The following is a 23,359-nucleotide window of genomic DNA, read 5'->3' on the forward strand; positions in this document are numbered from 1 at the left end:
CACATCAAAAATGGTAACGATTGGCCTGGTAGTTTTCAAAAAGAAGTTAAAAATTCAAAATTGTTAACGCACGACGATGGAGGACGAAGACCAATTGCAATAGGTCACCTGAGTGACTCAGGTGACCTAAAAAATCTTCGACATTTGAGAGCATATAGGTACATTTTCTTCCTTAACTTCTTACTGGTTATTTTATTTTTTTAAAATTTATTTTAATATTTATTGTTCGGTATTACACCAGTTGGTGGAATGAACTATATGGGAAGAAGATTTTATTTTAAAAATTCCTATAGATGTGAAGAATAAAATTGTGCCTCAATGAGCTCAATTACTCAAATTAAAAACATTCTAAAATTTAATTGGTCTTCCCCATTATAAATGACTGTTGTTTACCTGGCATAAACTCCCGTGACTTTTTAAACTTACTTGTTTGATGAATACACTCAAATAAAAATGTTGTCCGGCGAAATGTTACAGAGTTATTATAGTCAATGTACTGACAGGCATATCACTGTATTTTACTAAGCCCACCCATTATTTTCATCTTTATTCAAAAACAACAAATGGCTACAAACCAGGATGATTTTACACTTTAATTCAAGATTTGTTGAAATCAGCTCAGTGGTTTTAGAGGAGAAGATAAAAATGTGCAAAAGAACTATATATGATATTAGTCAAATTTGGCCCCCAAATTCGCTATTTTTAAAATGATTCAGGTACATCACTTTGTTGTGTTATTTTATAAAAGAGTTGACATGAAGTATGGTTTTCACTTACTTATTTCATTTATATGCACTCATTGGCAGTATATGACATCAGAAGTGACGCTATTTTCATAATTCAATCAAAATCAATCAAAAATTGACATTTTTCTTACCTTTTTTCGAATGGGCTATATAGAGCGACTCTTTGAACAAGAACGAACTTTTTGTCACTTATTATAAGTATTGGAGAGATACGACTTTGGTGAAAATATTTTGTTTGTTCAAGCAGTCGCTCAATGTTTCCTTAAAGAAAAACTGCCTCAAAACAAGCCGTTTATGATAAAAATGAGAAAATTGCGGGAAAAGGTAAACTTTATGATGTCATATTTTTAAATTGTTGGCACTGAAATCAAAATGAAAATTATGAAAAAACTTCAAATTTATATTTGTACAATTAAAACAAAGAATTACAGTAAAATGACAATGTTCATTTTAGGGGGCCATTTTAGGCTCAAACCATATATAGTCCTTTATGACGACAACAGACAACGGTCAAATCTTGATCAGAAAAGCTCACTTAAGCCTTTGGCTCAGACGCTAAATAGGAGCAGCTGACATTTGTGATATCCTTTTACACTTTTCACAATGTGGCCATGTTGGTCCTATCCAAGGGCTTCATGGACATGATAATTATGCATTTAAAATTTAACCAATATTTTTGGGAGCAGAGAACATTTTCTAACAAGAGGCCCAGGGGCCACATTGCTCACCTGAGCAACAATTGCCTTAACTCTGATCAAATTAGCAGTACAGTATCAAAATATCTTGACAAATAAGTACAGTAGATCTTGCTAAAAAAAATTCAAAATCTGCCAATTTTTATCAACATCTTTTTTTTGGGTAAATACCAAGCCCCTTTTGTTGTTGTACCTGTAAGAAGATTTTTCTCTATTCCTATATACCCCCCCCCCCCCCCCCCCAATTTCGTGGCCCCACTTTTCTTCAGAAAATCATGGTTTCATCAATCTGCATAACCTGTGCTTTCAAACTAAGTTCTGAGTTTTGGACCGAAAACTTTCCCAGAATATTTTTAAGATTTTCTCTATATATTCCTATGTAACAATTCAAACTGCCATCGCGGGGGCCACATTGATCACCTGAGCAACAATTGCCTTAACTCTGATCAAATTAGCAGTACAGTATCAAAATATCTTGACAAATAAGTACAGTAGATCTTGCTAAAAAAAATTCAAAATCTGCCAATTTTTATCAACATCTTTTTTTTGGGTAAATACCAAGCCCCTTTTGTTGTTGTACCTGTAAGAAGATTTTTCTCTATTCCTATATACCCCCCCCCCCCCCCCCCCCCCCCCCCCCAATTTCGTGGCCCCACTTTTCTTCAGAAAATCATGGTTTCATCAATCTGCATAACCTGTGCTTTCAAACTAAGTTCTGAGTTTTGGACCGAAAACTTTCCCAGAATATTTTAAAGATTTTCTCTATATATTCCTATGTAACAATTCAAACTGCCATCGCGGCCTCGCCCTACCGCTAGGGACTGTGATTTTGCAAACTTGAATTTACACTATCGGAGGATGCCTCTACATAAGTTTAAGCTTTTCTTGTCAAATAGTCTTTAAAAAGAAGATTTTTAAAAATTTTCTCTATATATTCCTATGTAAAAATTCATCCCCCATTGTGGCCTCACCCTACCCCTGGACTATTATTTAAACAAACTTAAATCCATACGATCTGGGGATGCTTCCACTCAAATTTGGGCTTTCCTGGCCTAATAGTTCTTGAGAAGAAGATTTTAAAAGATTTCCTCTATATATAAAAATTTATCCCCCATTGTGGCCCCGCCCTACCCCCAGGTACCATGATTTGAACAAACTTTAATCTACATTAACTGAGGATGGTTACACGCCAATTTGAGCTTTCTTGGCCTAATAGTTTTTGTGAAGAAGATTTTCTCTATATATTCCTATGTAAAAATCTATCCCCCATTGTGGCCCCACCATACCCCTAGGGACCATGATTTGAATAAACTTGAATCTACACTACCTGAGGATGCTTCCATTTTAATTTGAGCTTTTCTGGCCTAATACGTTTTGAAAAGAAGATTTTTAATGATTTCCTCTATATATTCCTATGTAAAACATGATCCCCCTATTGTGGCCCCATCCTACCCCCGGGGACAATGATTTGAATAAACTTGAATCTACACAACCTGAGAATGCTTCCATTTAAATTTGAGCTTTTCTGGCCAAAGAGTTTTTGAGAAGAAGATTTTCAAAGATTTCCTCTATATATTCCTATGTAAAACTTGATCCCCCTCTTGTGGCCCCACCCTACCCTCGGGGACCATGATTTGAACAAACTTCAATCTACACTACCTGAGGATGCTTCCTTCTTAATTTGAGCTTTTCTGACCTGATAGTTTTTGAGAAGAAGATTTTTAAAGATTTTCTCTATATATTCCTATGTAAAACATGATCCCCCTCTTGTGGCCCCTTCCTACCCCCGGGGACCATGATTTGAACAAACTTGAATCTGCACTACCTGAGGAAGCCTCCACACAAGTTTAAGCTTTTCTTGCATAATAGTTTTTGAGAGTGGTTCTGGAGAAGAAGAAGAAAATGGGAAAAGTTTACAACGACAACGCCAACACCGATGACAGACAACGATAAATTTTGATCAGAAAAGCTCACCTGAGCTGAAAGCTCAAGTGAGCTTTTCTGATCAAAAATTAATAGGTTTTGTTTAGTTTACTACAAAACATAACTTGTCTCATTTTCTGGCTTGCCAAGATGGCGGTAAGCTCTGCCTATGCACCTGCTAGGAGGGTGGGTGCCCACACATATATAAGTATATATGTATCTTTCCAATCCTCTCAAATGTAGTTCAACTGTATTTCACCTGTATCTCAAACAGCAGTGTAGTGAGTGACCAACTCGCTAGGTTCCGTTCGTCATCGAAAGCAAGATTTTTTGTCTTGCCTAGATGGCCGAGTGGTTAGCGCGGTGGCCGCTCACTGCTAGGAAAGAGGGTTCCAGAGGATGCAAGTCAGGGTGTAGGTGGTGCTCCAAAGTGTGTGTATATATATATATATATATAAAAAAAAAATAACAGAAAGATCTATAGTGATTGTTCAAAACTCCTAAAGATTACAGTGAAACCGGTAGAGTTTTGAATCGGCTTTCTGTTATTTTTCATTATTTATTACTTGTGTGGATTTACTTAACTCATTTTGGGTTATATATATATATACATACGCATGCATGCATAAATCACGTACCTCGTAAGAATATCGTTCATTTGCTGTAAAAATTCCATTGGGGAATTAACTAGTTCTGACAGCACTGTTGTTTGTTTCCAATAAATATCAGGATGATTTGGATTTCTCCAAGATTTCATATTATGACAATATGCCATACCAAGTCCCTTCCATGTATTATTCTTCACAGAAGTTTTGTTCATATCTTTAAAGGCATCCACAGCATTACACAAATCTTCTCCATATACAGGCCTACATTCACACCTCCTTTTATTTATCTTGGCTAGAAAGTCCAATTTCTGCTCTCTAAGCTTTTGCAACTTTGATGTCAAAGACTCCTGGAATTTATAAAACAAAACGTCAATTCTTTTCCAATCATTATCTTTAAACATTTTATGTTTCTTTTAAAAAGTAGATAACATTATATACAATGAGCTAAAAAGTGAGCAATCTTACATACTCCTCACTCTCCCATTACTTGAAAATGGTACATAATTAATGGTGCACAATAACGTACTGTATATTAGGGATGGAACAATCCACCAATGCACCACAGAATTAATTTTAATGATCTTTGTACCGATATAATGTTGAATCATTAGAATTCAAGGTGGCTCAATTTTAGTGGTATTCGTGGATAGCCCACAACCACGAACATCCTCGATGAAAACAAATTTAAGCAGCAGTAACTGATACAATTTTGTAAAGACCATGAAATAAATACTAAGCGGCTTTAGAAGTAAATGAAATTAACAAAATCGATTAGAAATGCATTTTGTGACTAAGTAGTTAAATAACATTGAAAATATCTGAACAAGTATGATGACAATAAGTGAAAAAAGAAACCCCGAACGGTATCAATGGACGTCAAAATGCAGAACGACACATTTCAGCAAGACGGACGATAGACAACAGGTAATACAGGGCAAGTTTGAAAACGACAGATCGTTTGTTCTTAGAAAATATTTTTAAAAAACACAAAACTAGAAATATATGTTGAAAGTGCACTCAGGGTACATGTTAAAAGCTAATATTTTTTCTAAGACATTTTCGGAAATAAAACGTAAATATGTGGAGGGTTTAGCAATAAAGTAAAACTGGAAATTTTCGACATCGCACATTGCGCCGCCTGACAAAACTTGTTGTTACTAATTATTCATTTTCTCGAGAAATAAATAAAGTACAGATTTGAATTTTTCAGTATTGTTTGCCAAAGGGTCTTTGAAGAAAAACATAGAAGTCTAATAAAATTGCAGTGAATAAATTATGTGTCCAGTCTACATTATTTTTGGACAACCCTCGTACTTAACAACGATAAAGAAAATATTCCGAACACATTCGCAGGGGTGACATGGCCAGCTGTATACAAATCAATGTTTATTACAACAGGTGTTAAAGTATTTCCACACTACTGAACCTTGCAATTACCACAACATTTTTCATAGAATACTGATTCTATTACACAAATTGGAGTTGAACTGAAAGCCAGAAAAAACTAACTTAAACAAAACCAAACAAATTGTTCGGCAGTTTTCAGTTATTTCAGTGGCCTGTCCTAGTTCTAGTGACCATAAAATGTGTAAATATGACACTTCATTCTCTTTTATTCACAGTTTCACTCAAAGTATGTCTGACCCTACCATATAAAATGGAGAACTTTTGTAACGAACATCATCACACAGTAACACTGATGTTTTAGACCCAAGAGACACGGTAGTTGTGGTTACTTCAGCTCTGGACAGCTTGGAAACTGAAAAAAAAAACACCAAGAAGGGTATATTTTCTAGAAAATATATGTTGCAACCGAAGATAGGGTCAATTACATTCAAAAGAAATTAATGAAATTACAATTACTTGCTTAAAACCTTTAATTAAATTACTATCAGCATTACAAGGATTTTCAAATGTAATTAATGAAATTACAATTACTTTAAAAATGTAATCAATTAAATTACACATTACATATGAGAATTTTTTTTTTATTCAATTACTGGTAAATATGATTATGAAGTCAGTTTTTCTTACAGGTGTGCGAGGGTAGAGAAGAGACTGGGCTAGTGACCAAATTTTGTAATTGATCACCCCTGTGCTATACAGACTTGATGGTAACTATCTCGTGTTTAATCGGAGAGTCTTGTTGCTAGTACTAGTATATTTATTAGCTATAACACAGACATTTTGTTTACATTTTAACATGAACATTATTAAAGACACAACATATTTTTTTCTTTGCCAACTTGTAATATCGATGAACGATGAACAATTCTGTTCCGGATGATGTATGTAATCTTTTATTCTTTAAAAAAAACCACATAGAAAACACTGCTCTTTTTTCTGCAGATTCATTGATAGTACCCGTTTTTGGCTCCTTCCTTAAAATTATGACTTCTGTTCGTATGATCCCTAGATGGCTTTCAACCTTTGCTCAACACCATAACAATTTTGATCTTGTTGGGTGTAAATCACCTTGTTTACAAAATAATTTAAAGACATTTACAAATGTTTAAAGGATTATTGAATAAAGAAGGCACTTTATCTACATTGTCTCTGTCATTAGAGTTGAAATTGGGTATTGGCCTATGCTGGGAGTTAACCTGTGGTGGACTTGGTCGCAAAAATTAGTCATCGCATTAGTAAATCGCAAAATAAAGTCATCCCGAATAATAGTTGGTTTACAGCATTGATACCAGAATTAAATTAAACCACATTTCATTCTTAATTTTGAAACAAGTATTTGGTAAGATATTGATACCAAATATGTGTGTCCATCCCTAAATACCAAAGATATTATGAACATACAAGAATAGAATTCCTGGGTCCCCCGTCGGTCAAGCAGTATACTAGTATCGACCAAGGCTGATTTAGGAACTTGACCAAGGTATTAGTAGTATAAACATTTGGTATAAATTTTAAAAAAATCCGTCAAAATTTGTAGGCATGAGAGCGCTTACAAGGTCAATTTTTGGATAAAACGGAGTCATTATTGTGGTCAAAGTCCCATAACTCCAACAAAAAGTATCGACCAATGCTGATTTTCGAACTTGACCAAGGTAATAGTGGTATAAACATTTGGTATAAATTTAATGAAAATCCGTCAAAATTTGTAGGCATGAGAGCGCTTACAAAAAAGTGTGACAGAAGGAAACACGGACACACGCCCGGCATTTCTATGTCCCCGCTGTGCGTTGCGGCGGGGGACAATAAAACTGTTATCAAAACTTACCAGATGAATCCTTGGTGGTTGAATTAGGAGCTTGAGAGGACAGTGGTGATACCCTCATTACTGGTCTAGATGCAACTCCTGCAGAGGTGATTGATGGCAGCTGTACAGCTGGAGTTGTCTTCACCTGGGCATTAACACTAGTAACCAAAGTGCTTGATGTGGAGGAGGCCACTGTTGTTATTATAGGGGGTCCATTGACTAAAAAACATTTTGATATAATCTACATATCTATAACTTTAACAAAAATAATGTTTTAAACTGGTGTAAGGATTGTGATAGAATGACGGACAGTAAACAAGAGGCCTAGGGGCCAAATTGTTCACATGAGCAACAATACCAAACTCGCATAACTCTCATTCAAACAGCTTTATTACATCAAATGTGAAAATGTATGTACAATTTTGCAGATTTTATTTTATGTTTGGCTCACTTTTAACATTGAGTCCATAATGAAGAACAAATAATGATTTTCCTCAAAATATTCGTGTAATAATTGCAGCAGTGAGTGCATTAATGTTTGAAATGTAGAAATAATAGGTCAGTTACAAAAACTCAGGGAAACTGGAGTTGAAACATGGATTGAAGCGTATACCATCTTTAATAGAAACAAATACACGTTTTCCAGAATCAAAATATGAGGGCATGCGAGGAGAAATGGATTGTAGGCTATGCCTGTCCACTTCTCAAAAGAGAATACTGTAGCTCCTAGTCTGAAAAAATTGGATGGACAACCTGGGAACTACACACCCCTGCGAATGTTATTGTCATTTAAATTTTAGACCACCTGATTTTATTTGACCCTTTCAGTTTCGCAGTAAAAATCATGCCTCGTGTTTATAGTCTATTTCATAAAAACTAGGTACATGTACTTGTAAGCAAATATAAAATCTAGAGGTTTATTCATTTTAAACTTTATCTTCATTATGTTGGATAAAATGTGTTCTAGAAATAAATGCGACAATACAAAAAATAGTTTTTGTCTGATGTTGCAACAATTAACATGCTTGTAGAGATCCCCCCTGAGGATTAATTTTCGATCCGCGCCTGATCTAGTAATAGCATCAATAGTGAAACAGACTATACTATTTTATGCAGAATGTCCCTTGAAAATGGCTCGATATACTAAGTTTTTATGCAAAACAGAAAAACATTATTTTTCTAAAAACATGGTATTGCACATCATAAGCATCAAGCATGGCTATGATTTTTTAAGCAACCCGATGTTTATATTGTCAACCACTCTACACGTGGCTGAACACGAACGATAACTCTGTTCTGAATTTTATCGTTTAATGTAAGTAAGCGCTAGATGGTGAAATAAGACATACATCTTAAAAGGTTTTCACGTTTTGACATAAATCCATGTAGGATATGATATAAAAACGACCAGTACTTACGTATTTTGAGAATATTATCCGAACACTTATACTTCCGCTCGAAATTTCACAGGAACTGAACAAAACTCGGTGAAGTCTCGTGAACTTTCATTCGAGCACCTCTGGATTTATTACATACTTAGCAACGATAAAGAAAACATTCCGAACACATTCGCAGGGGTGTACAGTGCCTCCCACGATAAACAAGAGGTCCATGGGCCACATCACTCAACTGAGCAACAATAGACAGAGTCACATACAAATATCTGAACTATGTTGTATAATAGATCCTGTAAAATAAATTCCCCTGCATATTCCTAAGGATATCATTGAGTCCCATTGTTTTTACAATCATCTCTTTTGTCTGACCAGTTTAAGAGAAGTTATTTTAAAAATTTAAACAAACTTGAATTCCCTTCATCAAATGATGCTTTGTGTCAAGTTAAGTTGAAATTGGCCGACTGCTTTTGGAGAAAAAGTTGGAAATGTAAAAAATTTACAGACAGATGGATGGACAGACAGACGGTGGACAAAAAGTGATCAAATAAGCTTACATGAGATTTCAGTCACAATATATACAATTTAGAATCTACTATTGTATGTATGTACTATGGATGTATGCATAATAATATCCCTAATTGTTGCATTGTAATTCTTACGAATTTTAAACATTTTTCTGTGTTTTTGTATATGTTAAACTTTGAACCCAGTCTGAGGTCCCATTTTTGGTCCAGGGTCATATTTTTAACAATTTCAAGAATGTAGAATGCCCTTTCCATAAGAATGCTTTGTACTAAGTTGAGTTAAATTTGACCAAAGGTGAACAGAAAAGTTCATGAGTTAATAAAAAGCCTCTACTTTTTCATCTCTCTGTTTAAAGGGAGCTCAAAAACATGCATAAGGTGCTCTTTTGTCTTTAAATTTTAGCAGTAGTACATATGCATCCTTTTAAAGCTGCTTGGTCCGATTTTATATCAAATTTTGTGCACGTTTTTTAAGGATGGTTATGCTAACTATATGTATAATAATAAACATTACAGTAGTTTTCCTAGTTAATTAAGCCAAATCTCAATGAAAAAAAGTATGTTAAAAATTTGTTAACAAAACAAACGACATAAATAGGGTATTGCGTTATTTCGCCTGTAAAAATTCAACCCTGACCTCAAGACGGCTATGGTTGTATTACGACTTTAACATCGCTATAAATAAATGTCGTAATGTTCAGACAAATTACAGATAAACCTGTGTATATTTTGTTCACTAATATAATAAAATAACTGAAGTTTGCTTTGTTTACAATCGATGCATAGCATGCGGGCTAACCCTAATCATTCAGGGTACGAAACCAAACAGTTCCCTTTTCTAAACATGCCATAATGCATTTTGGTTTGTTTTATCGTTTGCCCAAAGAGAAATTATTTTTATTTACTTTGAATATGTCCAACTTTGAAAGAAGATCAATTCTTCTGGTGTAAATAGGAGAAAGTCCATAACTCTCTAATAAAAATGGTCTTTATGGAAAATTATTTGATACTTTAATAACAAGCAGCTTTAAATAAAACATGACTTTTAAAAATTTTTAATTTATTTATAAACGATAAGACTATTCAGGGATTTATCAAGGCTGTTTTTACTCCTTTCCCCTCTTAAAATAGGTGCAAAAATCCCCCTTTTCAGAGAGAAAATTCCCAGATCAAACAGAAAATATTAAATTAAGGTGGCTCTATACACCCACAGTTTATTCCAATTTTCAATAGAAGACCACAAAACATATACTTATCAAATATTAAAACGATGATAGGGAAATATATGTTTTTTTCGTGTATTTGTAAAATATTTTTTTAAAAGACATCTATTAACAAATTGAGAGAAATTTTTTTGTCATCTGATGGATATTCCCTTCGGACACACAAAAAAAATATAACACTTCTTAACATTCAAAAATGTTATTATTGCAATTTTTTTAGTATTTACCCAAAACATAATTTTTCATATTTTCTTACTCTGTTGACAAATCATCTGAAAAAGTTACTTGATGTTTTAAGAAAATGTATTTTAATAAATATGACATAAAAATTTGAATGAAAATCATTGCAAATAAACACAAAAAATATTTTAGATTTTATTTGGTATGAAAGTTCCTCAGGTAAGGGTTATCGTTCCGAAGTCCCAAGGCCCAAACACCTTGGGGACTTTTCATTTCTGAGTTGAAGAAAATTTCCTAAATATAATGTTGGAATGATAAATACATACATATTTCATTATAGGCCTATATAAGTGAATATATTCGCTTTAATGCAAAACCAAGTCAAATAAATAAAGGGGAAAATTGACTAGGCTAATAGGATTTATGTATCCCAACCTGAGAGAAATGCAAAGCAACCCTCCCATTTCCTTAAGATGTCGATATTAATGTGCATTAACGTATATTATAATTGAAATATTTTCAACGTTTTAGAATTTTCTTTCACAGTATTCAACCAAAAATACGTTTCATAAAATATTGGAAATTTAAAAAAAGTTATTGTTCTCAGCGGGAATCGAACTCATGACCTACAGATTGGTTATGGACCCCCTAACCCACTGCGCTACGGTGTAACATATCAATGATGGGAAAGAAACTATTTAAAAAATCATACTTAATTTCATTGTTAATTTCGATAAATAATAACACACAACGTGAAGGTGTCACATACCACATTACTTGTAAGTAATGAATTTTCAAATTATCAAATTAAATCTATTCATTTAACAAATTTTTCAAAAGAGCGGTCCCCATACATTTCGCCTCAGTTTAAATCAGCCATTACCGGAAATGCATGCTTCCAGATCTACTTTTTTGCGTACTGCGTCATCAAAAAGTGGTGTATAGAGCCACCTTAAATTAATAGATGTGTTTTTGATCTGTAACTACACCAGAATTTCTTCAGAAAGAGAAGTTAAAGTTGCTCTGTCTTCTGAGTGTCAATTAATGTCAATGGCAAAAGAATGATAGTAAACTAATCTAAAAATATATTCACTGCGTGAATTAACCGTTGTGTGTAATATCTTCAAACAAATTAATTCATCTTGGGTTATATACGGGTGATGCAACAACATACATGTACCTTACATTATGCATCGGAAATAACAACCAGAGGCCCATGGGCCACATCGCTCACCTGAGGAACAATAGGTATCATAAAATCAGCTCAATGGAGTCATAATACAAACAATCTGGACAATGTACAATAATACATGTAGATCCTGTATAAATAAAATCCATTTTTCCCCCTTGATATTCTTATGTTTATAATCATAAGTCCCTTTTCTAACAGGATGATTTTATAGTCATATCACATGTTGAGTATTGCAGTCCTCAAAAAGATCCTTTACAATTGTTTATATATGGGATATTAAGCTACATCAAACTCTGAACCTTCTTGTGAGGCCGAACAATTGTCCTGGAGCCAAAGTCTTAACAATTATAAAGAATCATCTGGCTGATTAGTTTCTGAGAAGAAGATTTTAAAAGATTTACTCTATATATTCCTATGTAAAACTTTAACACCCCCCCCCCCTCTAATGTGGCCTCACCCTACCCCCAGGGATCATGATTTTCACAACTTTGAATCTACACTGCCTGAGGATACTTCCACACAAGTTTCAGCTTTCCTGGCTGATTAGTTTCTGAGAAGAAGATTTTTAAATATTTACTCTATATATTCCTATGTAAAACTTCGACCCTTCATTGTGCCCCACCCTACCCCCAGGGATCATGATTTTCACAACTTTGAATCTGCACTACCTGAGGATGCTTCCACATAAGTTTCAGCTTTCCTGGCTGATTAGTTTCTGAGAAGATTTTCCAAGATTTACTCTATATATATATTCCTATGTAAAACTTCGACCCCCCCCCCCCTTCATTGTGGCCCCACTCTACATCCAGGGGTCATGAATTTCACAACTTTGAATCTACACTGCCTGAGGATGCTTCCACACAAGTTTCAGCTTTCCTGGCTGATTAGTTTCTGAGAAGAAGATTTTTAAATATTTACTCTATATATTCCTATTTAAAACATTGACCCCCCATTGTGGCCCCACTCTACATCCAGGGGTCATGAATTTCACAACTTTGAATCTACACTACCTGAGGATGCTTCCACACAAGTTTCAGCTTTCCTGGCTGATTAGTTTCTGAGAAGAAGATTTTTAAAGATTTACTCTATATATTCCTATGTAAAACTTCAACCCCCATTGTGGCCCCGCACTACCCCTGGGGGTCATGATTTTCACAACTTTGAATCTACACTATCTGAGGATGCTTTCACACAAGTTTCAGCTTTCCTGGCTGATTAGTTTCTGAGAAGAAGATTTTTAAAGATTTACTCTATATATTCCTATGTAAAACTTCGACCTCCCATTGTGGCCCCACCCTACCCCCAGGGATCATGAATTTCACAACTTTGAATCTACACTACTTGAGGATGCTTCCACACAAGTTTCAGCTCTCCTGGCTGATTAGTTTCTGAGAAGAAGATTCTTAAAGATTTACTTTATATATTCCTATGTAAAACTTTGACTCCCCATTGTGGCCCCACCCTATCCCCCGGGGTCATGATTTTCACAACTTTGAATCTACACTATCTGAGGATGCTTCCACACAAGTTTCAGCTTTCCTGGCTTCCTGGTTCTTGAGAAGATTTTTGAAAATTTCTCGAAATTGTTCATTAATTTCTAATTATCTCCCCTTGAAAACGAGTGTGACCCTTAATTTTCAAAACTCTGAATCCCCTTTTCCTAAGGATGATTTGTGCCAAGTTTGGTTGAAATTGGCCCAGTAGTTCTTGAGAAGATGTTGAAAATGTGAAAAGTTTACGGACAGACGGATGACAGACAAAATGTGATCAGAATAGCTCACTTGAGCTTTTAGCTCAGGTGAGCTAAAAACGATGTGAGGGTAACCGACAATAAAATAAATAAAACATACCTACTCGTCATTGATATTTACATTTATTTTATGTTACAATATAACTTGCATAAAAGCACATTTTCATAATAAATGATATACATGTTCTTAAATTTAATTTCAAACATCGATTTGGCCATGAACAATTTCATTAATTTCTTTAAACAAAACAGATTATTGTATAATGTTGTATATGAAGTGCTTTTGTTTAACTTACTGCCTTTAGGAAGTACATGTACATGCTACGTACAAGTTTGAAGAGAAAATATCATATGTTAATATTTAATTATTACTTTTGCTTATAATATGTTTTATGGTGCTACAGACAGACGGACGGACTGACGACGGACAACGGGTGATCAGAAAAGCTCACTTGAACCTTCGGTTCAGTTGAGCTAAAAAAGGTAGTAAAATAAAATAGCTAGATAAATCCCTGCTATTTTCATTCATCCTTACATATAACCATTACAATACAGAACCAGAATATTCAAACAATACCTTCATTCATCACAGTGGTTTTTTCAAAATATAGATCGTCACACTGACAAAGTTTAAGTTGGGTTTCCAACATAACAAAAACAGCACTAAAATGACATATATACCTTTAAAGGGGCATGGTCAAGATTTTGGTCAAAAATTATTTTTTTGATTTTAATGTTTACTATGCTTTAGTAAGGCATTTTTAATAGGCAACCAAAATTTGAGTGTCATTTGATGAGTTATAAGCGAGTTACAGAGCTTACAATTATTCACTTTGTAAACAAAGCGTTTGTTTACATTTCGAATGTTGAAGTGAAAATTCCAGTTTTAGACCTACAACAAATGTGTAAATCGTTAGGAACTGTTTATTTATGCTTTAAAGGAATAATAAGATATAGACAAACCAGCTTTAAACAGATTTTTTACTGGTATATTGAACCTATGTAAACAAAAACAGGGCACGAGCCTTGTTTACATGACAAAGAATTGTGAGCCCTGTATCTTGCTTTAAACTCGACAACTGGCACCCAAATTTCATTTGCTCATTAGAAATGCATTTCTAAAGCATTGCAAATAATAAAAACAGAAAAATAAAATTTGACTAAAATCGTGACCATGCCCCTTTAAAATTTATTTATGATATATGATATTGTACTTTTGTTGTTTAGGAATATCTAGGTGCAAAGGATTTCTTTGTTCTTTGTTCTTTGCATAACTCACCAACATATGATGAGGTAGTGGTGGTCGTCACACTTAGAGCTTGTACAGAGGATGTAGGAATACTGGCCAATATTTGACTAGATGTAGACATAGGAGAAGATGTGGCTATGATCTGCTGCCCAGTGGAAGTCTGAACAATTTGTATGAAACCAGCTACAAAAAAAGAGAACTTGTGCAAGAAATAAAAAAATCAATGGAAGTTGACTGAACATTGTTTTTCGAATTTAAGGTAGACCCTGTTTTTTTAAGAAATTTGTGTCAAACCAAACTTTTTTTTAAAAATTTGAACAGTTAAAACAACCTATAAACTTACAACAGAGCCAAAAATATTTATACCTTAGCACGTTTGTTTAACAGCCAAATTTTAACACAAGAAAGCAGAATCTAATAATTTATTAAACAAGAGGCCAATGAGCCACATTGCTCACCTGTGCAACACTTAACATAGTAAAATCAGCTGTATGAAGTCATATTAAAAATATCAGGACAGCGAATGAGTAAAATAGTCCTGTATCAAAAGATTTTCAAAATTTTCCACAGATGAGCCTCTTTTGTAACTAGATGATTTTATAGTCATATCATATATCAAGCATTGCAAATCTACAAAATTATGAATTCAATTTTTCTTGCAGGTTTGTTGGAGTAGAGAAGATAGTTGTTAAACATTATATGCATTATCCATTATGGCCCTGCCCTATTATCAAAACCGATATTCCAGGGGACATGAAATTATAATTTTAGTAGAAAACTTACTGGTTAACTTAATTATTAAGTCAGTTTTTCTTACACATGTGTAAACGTAGAGAAGAAGATTTTTTAACATATGCATTAACAATATATTGCCATGTTGTCAGTTGTATCACATCATATGATGTGAATAATCATGTTAATAAATTAAATAGAAAGAAGATATACGCTTTGAAGAAAAGTTAAAACTAGGTTCTTACGTCATGAGCTATATCATTAAGCTACGTTCATGACTTCTTGAAGAGACCTTGACAAACTGATCGCACATTAAATAATATCCATTATATTACCCCATCGATTTCAAAAAGAGTAATTAGTTATTTTATTGAAAACAAGAGATGTTTGTGAAACACTTATGCCCCCTCCCTTGGAAACATCCACAAAGAAAATGAACGTAAACTGCAAATATTTGAAGTTTGTCATTATCATGATAAACCTGTATACCAAATTTCATTTCAATATGTTCATCCTCTGCAAAGAAAATGAGCGGAAACTGCAAACATCTGGAATTTTTCTACGTCCAAGGGCCATAACTCTGTTGAAAATTGCTCGATCGTACCCATGATAAACCTGTATACCAAATTTCATTTCAATATGTTTATCCTCTGCGAAGAAAATGAGCGGAAACTGTTGGTGCACTGACAGACAGACAGACAGCAACAAAGCAATATGTCCTCCCTTTTTCGAAGGGGGACATAAAAATGGAAATAAATGTAATTTAGAGCATTCAGGCCAATTTTTATAGAGCACTAAATTATGAAATTCTACAAGAACGCCAATGTTCTAGAAATGACGTTGCTAGCATGAGGCGACTAACCTTGCTTGACACTCAACAAAATATATTATCTTCAGAAGTATTTATCATAATGCATTATAAATTTCAGATCTGAACTGAATTAGGTATAAATCTCAAAGCACAAGTTTTTGTGACTTTACGTGGATTTTTCACAATTTTATTGCATCTGTGACATTACTTTTGGATCAACCCTCGTATGTGGAACTCTTCTGTGTATGGAGGCATATTTGTTCACATCTCATAGCATAGCAAAACATATCATATCATTTCAATTCATTTCATTTCAATTTCTCATTGCATAGCATATAAATCTCATATCATATCATTAAAATGGCATAGCATAGCATGAAATTGTAAAAGGATATGCATGATCTGACTGTATATGGCCATATTGGCCTAACCCTAGAGCCTGGGACTTTGACCCAGGGACCATGAATTTCACAATTTTGGAAGAGGGCTTAATGGACATCATAACTATGCATTCAGTTTTTCCTCACATGAGTAGGAGTGCAGAAGAAGATTTTTGAAAATTTGGCTTAAAAAAAAAAAAAACTAGGCCCACCTGCGGTCCCTTGGGGGTGGTAGAGCCCTGAATTTCACAATTTAGATTTCTCTTACCATAGAGATCCTTCAAACCAAAAATGGTATCAATTGGCCTTGTAGTTTTCAAGAAGAAGTTAAAAATGTAAAATTGTTAAGGCACAACGCACGGCGACAGATTAAGACCAATTGCAATAGGTCACCTTGAGTGACACAGGTGACCTAAATATATTATTAAATCAATACATTTTCACTATATGGCCATATTGGCCCCACCGTAGGGCCTGGACCCCTGACCGAAAGGCGTTGAATATCCAAAGTTTGGTAGAGGCATCCTTGATCATAACCATGAGCTTAGTTTCTCAGCTGAATGTCCAGTAGTAGAACAAGAGGCCCATGGGCCACATCGCTCACCTGAGGAACAATAGGTATGATAAAATCAGCTCAATGGAGTCATAATACAAACTATCTGGACAATGTACAATAATTCATGTAAATCCTGTATAAATAAAATCCATTTTCCCCTGGATATTCTTATGTTTATAATCATTAGTCCCTTTTCTAACAGGATGATTTTATAGTCATATCATATGTTGAGTATTGCAGTTCTAAAAAAGATTCCTAACAATAGTTTATATATGGGATATAAACGTACATCAAACTCTGAACCTTCTCGTGAGGCCAAAGAATTGTCCTGGAGCCAAAGTCTTAACAATTATAAAGAATGCTGATTAGTTTCTGAGAAGATTTCTAAAGATATACCCTATATATTCCTATGTTAAACTTTGACCCCCCCCCCCCATTGGGGCCCCACCCTACCCCTTGGATCATTATTTTCACAACTTTAAATCTACACTACCTGAGGATGCTTTCACACAAGTTTCAGCTTTCCTGGCTGATTAGTTTCTGAGAAGAAGATTTTTAAAGATTTACTTTATATATTCCTATGTAAAACATTGACCTCCCATTGTGGCCCAAACCTATATACCCCCAGGAGTCATGATTTTCAGAAATTTGAATCTACACTACCTGAGGATGCATCCACACAAGTGTCAGCTTTCCTGGCCGATTAGTTTCTGAGAAGAAGATGTTTTAAGACTTACTTTTTATATTCATATGTTAAACTTCGACCCTCCATTGTGGCCCCACCCTACCCCCAGGGGTCATGATTTTCACATCTTTGAATCTACACTACCTGAGGATGCTTCCACACAAGTTTCAGCTTTCCTGGCCGATTAGTTTCTGAGAAGAAGATGTTTAAAGATTTACTCTATATATTCATTTGTTAAACTTCGACTCCCCCCCCCCCCCCCCCCCCCATTGTGGCCCCATCCTCATGTGAGCTAAAAAGGTTAAGTTTACAATTCAATAAGTTGGTTTCTGGAAGAACAGATTTTGAAAATTTTCGTAATAAATATTGACATTTTTTTTTACTTGTTTAATCTTTAGCTTTTAAGATCTGTGTACATACATAGAATTGTGAGCAAATCTCTGTATCTTGCTTATAATTCGAAGCTTAACACTCAAATATGGTTAGTAAATAGAAATTGTAAACAATTAAACACAAGAAACATGCACTACATGTATAACAAATAAAGAACATAATTTATTTTTTCGAAATGAATCATATATATATACATGTATATACCTACATATTTCCGTAAGCGATATCAAACTCTATTTAAACTGAATAAACTTGAGAAAATGCCGAGCATCTCAACAAAACCTATTGCATTAATCTACCATTACGCAAAAGATAATGCCGAATTACCGATAGAATGAATTGTATTTCAGTACTTTTTTTATACATCAGATTTTGCTTAATTTGCGCAGGTAAACAATTAACGTAACTGTTTGATTTATCGAAGTCTCTGTTTGATTTGATACGTAAAAATCACGAAATACAGACGATAGTCTCCAGGTTACAAAGCATAAATAATGAAAACGAAACGAAAATCAGAACAAGCTAACACCAACGTCATGTGTGAAAACTGTCAACGCATTGAAATATTTAGCCTCAATTTACTTCACAAAATCAGCACCAATATATTTTTCATGTTTCAAAATTTCCCTTCATATCCGAACTGTTGCACAACAAGCACATTCATCATAGTCAGATCGATCCTTTTTCGTATAATGTCATGGCTGCTTTAAACAAAGAACCTCGTTTTAGAAGTATGGAATACGAGTCTTGGTAAAATGGGTATGCAAACCCGGGCCGTGGCAAAATAAATGCCGGGGCAGATCGCCAATCGGCAATTCCAAATATGCATTATTTTGCAGCAATATCTACAGCGAATACAAATATACTAGTCCATCAAATATCCTGAAATTTTAATGAGATTGGCAGATTAATAACTGCCAATCTTTTGTTTTGCCCAGGCCTAGTCTTGCCTACCCATTTTACCGGATGCCGAACCCGAAGCTATTAAAATGATTGAAACACGCCTTTCCTTTATTATTATTTTCGTAATAACTTATATTTGAAACAAAATTACCCTTTAATTTTTGCAATTTATATTTTCCTTCCCATAAGGATAATTTATGTTAAACTACGTTGAATTTGCCTCGGTAGTTCTTGAGAAGAAGATTTTTAAAAATGCACCCCCCTTTTTCTACAGTTTCAAGGTTTTCTCCGCTTTGAATACAGATCGGACTTTTATTTTTGCAATTTATATTTGCCCTCCCATAAGGATGCTTTGTGCCAAATTTGGTTGAAATTGGATAAGAAGTTTTTGAGAAGAAGTTCAAAAAAAAGTTTACAGACGGACGGACGGATGACAGACAAAATGTGATCAGAATAGCTCACTTGAGCTTTCAGCTCAGGTGAGCTAAAAAGGGATTTATAAAATTTGCACCAATTTGTATCAAAAATTTAAGGACAGTTTGATGCCAGATAAAAAGTAATCAGAAAATCTCATATGACAAAATTTTATGATTATCTATGACAATTAGCAACATAACACAAAGAACAAGAACAACATCATTTAATGGAGGTTGTATCAAACCTAACATTACCTGGTAATTGAGAGAGTTGCCCAGCAGGAATCATGAGACGTGCTCCTTGATCTGTTTGCTGGATGTGAACAGTAAGAGGCTGCTGAACTCCAGTCTGTCCAACTAAATAATTTAAAACATAGTGTTACATTCAATTGATACTGTACAGTTTCATCAATGAATTCAAAAACATAGTAATATTTCATTTTCATACAGTGGAATCATTAGAATTCGTGGTGGCTCAATTTTCGGGGTATTCGTGGGTAGCCCTCGCCCACAAATTTAAATCCACAACAAGAACAATTTTAGACAGAGTTATCTTTGTTGCTAAAACGGTAACCGATGCATCCACAAAATTACAGCTCCACGAATGAGCAAAAAAGTCAGAATCCACGAAAATTGTTCCCCACGAATTTAAATGATTCCACAGTATTACATGACTGCTTGCCTGACTGAGCCTGAACTTTGCTTGTTGACAGTGAACTAGTGGCAGGTAAAGCACTTAGACCTGGAGTTTGTATGTTCTTAATGGGAACTCCATTTGCTGGAAAATAAACAGATACATCAAGACACATGACTTATCATCAAAGCAAAAATAGCCTGAAAAGATTTTTAAACATTTTTCCTATGTATTTCTATGTTAAACTTCGAAGCCCGACTGGGGCCCCAGTTTTGGTCTGGGGGTCATGATTTTTTACAATTTGAAATCTTCACTATTTATACAAGCTTTTGTGTAAATATTTGCATTTCTGATGCAGTGTTTCTTGAGAAGAAGATTTTAGAGACATGCTCTATACTCACTGTTTCGCAAATATCTCCTTTTAACAAGAGGCCCAGGGGCCACATCGCTCACCTGAGCAACAATAGCCTTTACTCTGATCAAATTAGCATTACAATATCAAAATCAAAATCTCTTGACAACCAAGTACAGAAGATCTTGCTAAAAAAATTAATATAAAAAAAAAATCTGCCAATTTTTTTCACATACACATATTTTTATGGTTAATACCAAGTCCCTTTTGGTGTTGTACCTGTAAGAAGATTTTTTTCTATTTCCAATGTAACAGATTTTGTCTATGTATCATTATGTAAAAATTCATCCCCCCCATTGTGGCCCAACCCTACCCCTGTGTGATTTAAACAAACTTGAATTTACACTATCTAAGGATGCTTCCACTCCAATTTGAGCTTTTCTGTGCTAATGGTTTTTGAGAAGGATATTTTAAAAAGATTTTCTCTATGTATTATTATGTAAAAATTCATACCCCCATTGTGACCCCACCCTATCCCTTGGAACTATGAATTTTGGTTGAAATCGGCCCAGTGGTTCTGGAGAAGAAGATGAAAATGTGAAAAGTTTACAACAACGACAACGCCAACAGACAACGGACAAATTTTGATCAGAAAAGCTCACATTAGCTTTCAACTCAGGTGAGCTAAAAAGAGTTTAGCCCCTTAGGTAAACTAGAACTGTCCTAATGGGACTAATACCCCCGCTAGGCTAATTTCAAATGGGACAATTAATTGAATTGAATAATAAAGGTTTGGAACACATACAAAAAAAAATTTCTAGAATTGTAAAAAAAAAATAAAAATTAGTTAACAAAGAAAAATTAAAATCAAAATTATCAGAATTTCACTGTAAATACATATCTATAACAGTAATACATTTACAAATGTATGTATTTGATGATATATTTTTTTTAATTTAATTGATTTAAAGAAAAACCAACAAAATGACAATAACCCCTCCCTTTGCAGTGAATAGAAATACCGGTTGCAAAGCAATGCTCTTCTGTTGATAAAACTTTCAATATCTTTCTAATAAGAGTCTTGACAGATGCAATTATTTGTTTCAAATTTTCCTCACTTTCTCCTTTGGCACAATGGAACTCCATATCAGAAAATTGATCCCATAGCACTATGATTTTCTTTGATGAGCTTGTTAAATTTAATAAACTCCCAAAACATTACCATTATTAGGCCAGCATTTTTTTATTTTTAGATTTACGAAATATTTTTCAAATTATTTGGTGAGGAGGAGGGAAAAAAAATAAAAATAAAATTGAAAAATTTGTCCGTCAAGAAAAAAAAATGAAAATAAAACAATTTTTCAACAATATTTTTTTATTTTTAAAATAAGAACATGTGTCTAGGAGCTGCCATTTTTTAAAAATATCTAAGTAATTTTGGTTGTTGGTGATGTTCTTATCATAACATATTTTATCCATGGGCACTGAAAATTTGTGTTGATATATTGTACATGCATGTATAAAAACGAAGGTTTTTTTTTTTTAAATACAAGTACATACTGTACATATACATTAAGACCAAAAAAAAAAATAAGGGAGTTTTCACTTCTTCCTTGCAGAAAAATAGGAAGAAGTTTGAGAAATAATTTATTTGATTAAATTAACAATGCTATTCACAAATTCAAAATTTAAAATATTGTTACTGAAAATAAATTGGATTAGAAGCATGTCCATAAATGTCAGTAAAAAATCAAACAAGTTTTTTTATTTAAAAAAGACTAAATAACTTTTAAAATTTTATTTATTTATGTAACTATACCTTTAATAAAGGAAATGTTTCGTTATTTTGTTAGCTTTAACCTTAATGACAAATAAAATTATTCTCTTTCCTTCAGTCATAAGACCTGTGTTCAGTGTGTTTAGGGTTATTAGTCCAACCCTATGACCCACTTACAACCGTTATGTAGAGGATCTATTTCCAAACGGTTAAATTATGATTATTCTAGAATTTATTTTGCAAAAATGTTTTTTTTTAAAAGTAACTTATCATTTTCTTGTCAATGAGGTTTTTTTTTTAATTTACAGAATTGTGATAGAAAAAGACTTCAACTTCTCTTTATTGAGGAAATTCTGGCTAAGTTGCCGATCACAAAACTTAATAGGGTCGTAAATTGTAGGGTTGGACGAAAGCAAACAGGAGTAGGCCCTTTGGTGGTTTTTTGTGACTTCTAGTGCCTGTGACTTGATCGGAAAGAACTTGGTCTTTTTATTAAATCAATGCATGAACAACAATAATTCAGACTACACATACGTGATTGCATCAACATTTATTTTTATTTTTACCAGAAAGAAAACTTCGGGTCGGAGGAAAAAATAAAATAAATAGCTAGTTCAGGTCCTTTTATTTTTATTTGAATTTTTAAAAAATAGGGTCGGCGGGTTTGTAAATCGAAATTTTAAAAAATGCTGGCCTTACCATACTATGTAAAAATATGAAAAAAAGAAAATTTAATATTACAAACAATTTTAAAATTGCCAAAACACTACAATCATATCAGTGATTTTGAATTTCATTTAAATTAATGCCCAATAGGGTCACTTCATCAATTTAGTTGACTAATAAATTTAAACAACTTCTAAAAATAGTTTAACTTCTTTATTAATAATGATATTATTAATTTCCTTATAATGATAGACACTTTTGGTTTACATGAAACAGTTTTAAAATAGCTCCAAAACCATCACCCATTTTACAGATTATCAATTTCCCCTAAACACATGCTCCATCTGAACCATGGC

General features: G+C 33.8%; 1 protein-coding gene across 5 annotated transcripts in view; it reads right to left on the minus strand.

Moving 5' to 3' along the window:
- LOC128187903 (helicase domino-like) overlaps positions 1-23,359 on the minus strand; it is a 200,057-nt gene that overhangs the window by 90,907 nt on the left and 85,791 nt on the right. For all 5 annotated transcript variants that reach the window (XM_052858581.1, XM_052858583.1, XM_052858582.1 and 2 more), the window contains 6 exons: positions 20,257-20,352; positions 19,830-19,931; positions 14,729-14,881; positions 7,205-7,402; positions 5,622-5,731; positions 4,003-4,319 (listed from right to left, as the gene is read on the minus strand). In XM_052858581.1, coding sequence (XP_052714541.1) covers positions 4,003-4,319; positions 5,622-5,731; positions 7,205-7,402; positions 14,729-14,881; positions 19,830-19,931; positions 20,257-20,352 — 976 coding nt within the window. The remainder of the gene's footprint in view (positions 1-4,002; positions 4,320-5,621; positions 5,732-7,204; positions 7,403-14,728; positions 14,882-19,829; positions 19,932-20,256; positions 20,353-23,359) is intronic.

This window comes from Crassostrea angulata, chromosome 6, assembly GCF_025612915.1.
Source record: "Crassostrea angulata isolate pt1a10 chromosome 6, ASM2561291v2, whole genome shotgun sequence".
Taxonomy (NCBI): Eukaryota; Metazoa; Mollusca; class Bivalvia; order Ostreida; family Ostreidae; genus Magallana; species Magallana angulata.